Raw genomic sequence first — 5,129 nt, 5'->3', positions numbered from 1 at the left:
GACCGTGACTGACGTAAGGTGATGACGTAATTACTTTATAGGATTTCGTCATAACCACACGTGGAGACGACTGAGGATGGGCAATGTCAGCTTTATTTTTGCACGGAAATGAGCGAGTTGCAAACAGTATACATTCTGATCACAGTAATTATGCAGAATATACATTTGGTTATTTTCTGTTTACATTAGATTAGTGCGAAAAAGCAAATTAAGGTATGGACCCAATATGTTACAAGTAGCCTATACAGTCTATCAATACACATTTTGACTCAGCAGCATTTGTCCTTGGTATGGACTGTTTTCACAGTGGACGCCATATTAAATGTTTCACAAATGAAAACAAGCCTTTATTAATAGGCTATTATTTGATATGAATATTTTGAATTAACTTTCATTTAAATGTTGTTAAGTGCATTTGTAATTTTATTAATTAATTTATCTTTAATTAATTTATATTTCAGTTTTAGTTTGTCATTTTAGTATAGCTACATCAACTTTCATTTCAATTAGTTGCCAACTTTTCTCATTTTCGTTTGATTTAAAACAATTATAATAATTACCTAATAGTTTATATTTTATAGTCTTTACATGGACACATGGTTTGGAGAATTGATGGATAGATGAATTTATATTTTATTTCAGCTTTTTTTCAATTAAAAATAGTTAACAATAACAAAACTGATGATATATTGATGGACTACATCTATCTCTCACACATTTTCATTTAGGGAAAATTAAATATGTTTTTCCTGAAAAATACTTGAAAAACCAAGTCTAAACACTGGAGGCTGTTGGAACGTGTTTGAAAAAGCAAATGTCTGTGACTGTAAATGTATGTGCATCTAGAAATATAGGCTAATCCTGCATGTGACATAGAGGCACACAATTTTCATGGCGCAAATGCGCATATCTATGCAGTTGAATTGGCTCGTGGTGTGTTAGCATTACTCTCAAAGTCCATCTCTTGATCTGAAACAAGCCCAAGGCCTGTATGACACAACTGTCTCTCAAGCGCTGTGATTCTTTGCTTCAGACTGCTTTGAGTCACTGTGAACTCCCCGAGCAACCGTGCGAAACGTGCTTGTAGAACATCCAGTGAGCCCTCCAGATGTTTAACCTTCTCATCTGTATCCATGACAAGCAAGCCTGCCTGTGCGGTGCTTTCATCCAGAAGCCCCTGCTTCCTCAGAATCTCCCTTCCACGCTCTTCCAGAACCTTCTGAGCGTCTGGGTATTCGGTTACGGCCTCCATTAGGTCGTCCTTTGAAAGGCAGAAGAGGTCAGAGTAGCCGATGCTACGAATGTTAGCTGTCCGACGGTTTCCCATTTTACTACCTTGAATGTTAAGAATGCTAATCTCACCAAAACAACCTCCAGCTGTTAGCAATGCAAACTGTGTCACCCCATCATCAGCAACAACTGCTAATTTTCCCTCTTTAATTATATACATCTCTTTTCCAATGTCTCCTTTTCGGCAGATGTAGTCGCCAGGACTGTACACTTGAGGGCGCAGTTTTAAAACCAGTTCTACTAACAGTCCGGCCTCACAGTCTTGAAAGATGCGAACTTTCTTCAGAGTAGATAAATGAACGTTGATGGCAATTTCTGCACGTAGCTTGTCAGGAAGATTCTTTAAGACTTCCTGCTCATCCACCGCTTTCTGATTTGTCCACAGGTAGTCAAACCATTTGATGACACGTGTCTCAAGATGGCGACTGACTTTGCGGAAGTGCATGTAATGTTTAATAGCATCAATCCGTCCCTGGAACTCTGCCCGTGTGGCGTTCATATTGGAAATCATGGAACCCACATTACCCACAATGGTGGCAAAAATGAGCACTCCGACAAGAAAATCAAACACCACGAACACATATTCCTCGTCCCGTACGGGTGGTGGCATCTCTCCGATGGTGGTCAGCGTCAGTGTGGACCAGTAGAAGCAGTATACGTAACTCCGTCTCAGACCTCCTTCCTCTGTGGATGAGATGTTGGGATAAACCCATTGATCTGACCCAAAACCAAGCGACTTTGAGATGGCATAGAAGATGCAGGCATTCCAGTGGATGATAACTAGAATGTAGAGCACTAAGTTCCAGATGCGGAAGATGTTTGGGTAGTTGGTTCTCGTCTCAGTACGATTAAAGAACTCAAACATACGAGAGAAGCGCAGGAGGCGGTTGAAACGGACCTGTGGTGTGTTGATGCCCACAATGATGTACGCCAGGTCTGTGGGAAGGATGGAGATAACATCCAGTTTGAACTGAAATGTATGAATGTAGCTGTCTCTGAGTTTCGCTAGGTCCTTCACCAGAAGTCCTTGCTCCAGGTAACCTGGAAGAGCATAAAAATGCTTTATAGTTCGTTCAGTAACACAAAGAATACAAAAATCTGCACATTGTTCTGCTTCCAAGTTGCTGAATGAAAATAAAAAAAGTCTCGATGGAACTGAAGTGGTCAATCTTTCATATTGTGTTGTACATCTGAGTGAAACGGAAAAGAAAAAATGTAGGACGAGAACTTGGTTCTGTCCGTCAGTTTTTGAATGGATGGAGGCAGATGTGTAAGAAAGGTGCGGGGTTAAAGCAGACAAAATGATTGGAGAAGTCTGGCATATGTCACCAGAGACCACACCATATGTGTTTTCTTTTAAAAGTTAATACAGCTATTTATTTTATTAGTTTAAATTAATTCAATCATTGGGATAATTAACTTTAACATGTGGTGTAAGTCAGGAATTTTGAGTATGTGTGTGTCTATACCTGTCCTTAGCCGCATACATGAATCCAGTATGTAGACAATGTCACAAATATAGTCAAAAACCAGCCAGACAATAGGATTCTCAGTCTGAAGCTGATCAAAACATGCTCTATTCACACAAAGACAGAAAGAGAAAGCACATAAAAACCACAAGTATTTAGACAACCTGCAGACACACACATCTGTACAGTTAGTCAAGCAGTTGTCTCAAAGGACTGTTATCTTTGTGGAAGAGTGACAGGCGTAACGAAAGAGCCTTAGAGCATCGCAACAATTAGTTACGCCAGAAACAAACCGCCAGCACAGGGAACTGTGTTTATCAGGAGCACATTAACAAAGGGTATAGTGATGAATATGTAAAGAAGAAAGACTAGGTGAAAAGTCACACCTGGCTACAAGAAGTACCCAGTTATAGAGCACAGCAGCGGCGATGAAGAAGAGCCAGTAGTAGTAAATATCATCAGATGGAGAAACTATAAATGTCTCCCATTGTTTCCTGTGGAAAAAACACACACATGTAACAAATGTTATCAGATTTACCCTCTCTGTATGCAGACTAGGTATCATGCCCATAAGTCAAAGAAAAAGAAATGTGTCACATTACTTTGTATTTCCCTTAGTATTTCCATTGGCGTCTGGTTGGTTGTTGCTCCTTCGACTGGGTGGGGCTCGTACTTCGGGTGCCCGGAATCTCTCTAGGAAGGAATCGGGTCTCTCTTCTTCTTCTATCAGACTCCTGTGTGCCCAGTCTCTCAGAGTCACCACCAGAGTCACCAACCTGGCAACACAAGAGAGAAAGGATTTATCCAGACTTGCTGTGGCACATGTGAGATGCATGTGCATATTTGTATGGATCCTAAACCTGGATAGAGCTCCTCTTCCTCTAAAGGAGTTTCTTGATGGCGTATCTTGGGGCTCTAGAGCAGCTACTCGCTGCAGCTCAGACGAGGTGTCGTCACACGCAGACTGAGACCTGAGAGAGCAACGAATGGATGAAGACAGAACATATGAGCAGGAAATGAGAAATGAGTTGAAATCACACGTTTTATACCATCATGGTTAACTCAGATCGAATTCTGTTGTTCTTGAAGTGTTTTATGTTAAATATGACTTAGAGGGATAGTTTCAAACCTGTATGAATCTCTTTCTTCTGCTGAACACAAAAGACGATATTTCGAAGAATGTCAGTAACCTTTTTCATACTATGGAAGTCAATGGGGACCAGCATCTGTTTGGTTACAGACATTCTTCAAAATATCATCTTTTGTGTTCAGCAGAAGAAAGAAATTCATACAGGTTTAAAACAACATGAGGTTGAGTAAATGATGACAGAATTTAAATTTGTAGGTGAACTATCTGTTTAGGATGTGGATTACACTACCACTCAAAGGTTTGGGGTCAGTAAGATTTTATTTTTTATTTTTGAAAGAAATTAATACTTTTAATACCTTCATCAAGGATGCTTAAATTCATCAAAAGTGACACCAAAGAATACTATTTCAAATAAATGCTGTGTTTTTGAGCTTTCTATTCATCAAAGAATCCTGAAAAAAATGTATCATGGTTATTAGCAAATAAACTGTTTTCAACATTGATAATAAGAAATGTTTCTTGCCATCGAATGAATTACATTTTAAAATGTACTCAAATAGAAAACAGTTCTTTTAAATTGTAATAATATTTCACAGTATTAGTGTTTTTACTGTATTTGGTGAACATACAATACTTCTTTCAAGAACATTTTTAAAAATCTTACTGACCCCTCAAGTTTGGATTTTTTGGTCTTTACGTAATTATCAAACCAGTCTCACACTTACATATGCAAATGTTTAAGAGTTATGATTATACTTTTGGAATAGTGTGTTTAGTCCTTTTATGACACTTCTGAGGACCACAAGCTCACCAAGTTGGTTTTACTATCATTGTGAGGACATTTGGTCCTTGCATAGATTGAAAACAGACCACACACAAACACAAAATCACTGACCTGCTGAGCACACTCTCTGCCCGGTCCTGCTCATCCTCTTGAGTTTGCACAGAGAGACGATGAGAGCAGGGAGATCCCTCAGCAGCCGACTGGCCCGTCATACTGTACACACAAACACACACGATCACTTACCCTTATGAAAAAGAAGTTTATTAAAGTGTCCAAATATACTTCTTTTAAACTAAAAAATTAAAAAGTATACTTTCAGTCTACTTTTTATGCACTTCTCAGAAGTATATTTTATGTAGGCTACTTCTCTAAAACATGTGCTACAAGTATTTGACTATAGTACATCAGTATAAGTTCACTTGTAGTATAGTTGCAGTACAAATGAAAAACTCAGTTGTAAACTAGTTGTGTTCTCAAAGTTTACTAGGCTACTGTA

At 38.8% G+C, this 5,129-nt stretch overlaps 1 protein-coding gene across 1 annotated transcript; it reads right to left on the bottom strand.

The window, feature by feature from the left end:
* Nucleotides 1-584: 584 nt before the first annotated feature.
* Nucleotides 585-4,845, bottom strand: cnga2b (cyclic nucleotide gated channel subunit alpha 2b; the record flags this gene model as incomplete). The annotated part of the gene is made up of 5 exons (XM_084115507.1): nt 585-2,331; nt 2,760-2,866; nt 3,146-3,253; nt 3,362-3,730; nt 4,745-4,845. 5 exons carry the CDS (start codon nt 4,843-4,845, stop codon nt 911-913), a joined length of 2,106 nt encoding a protein of 701 aa, XP_083971633.1. The 3' UTR covers nt 585-910.
* Nucleotides 4,846-5,129: the final 284 nt, after the last annotated feature.

The sequence above is a fragment of the Abramis brama genome (genome assembly GCF_963993115.1).
Source record: "Abramis brama genome assembly, chromosome: 5".
NCBI lineage: Eukaryota > Metazoa > Chordata > Actinopteri > Cypriniformes > Leuciscidae > Abramis > Abramis brama.
Note: the sequence above shows the minus strand (reverse complement) of the source record. Positions and strands in the feature narration are given on the sequence as shown.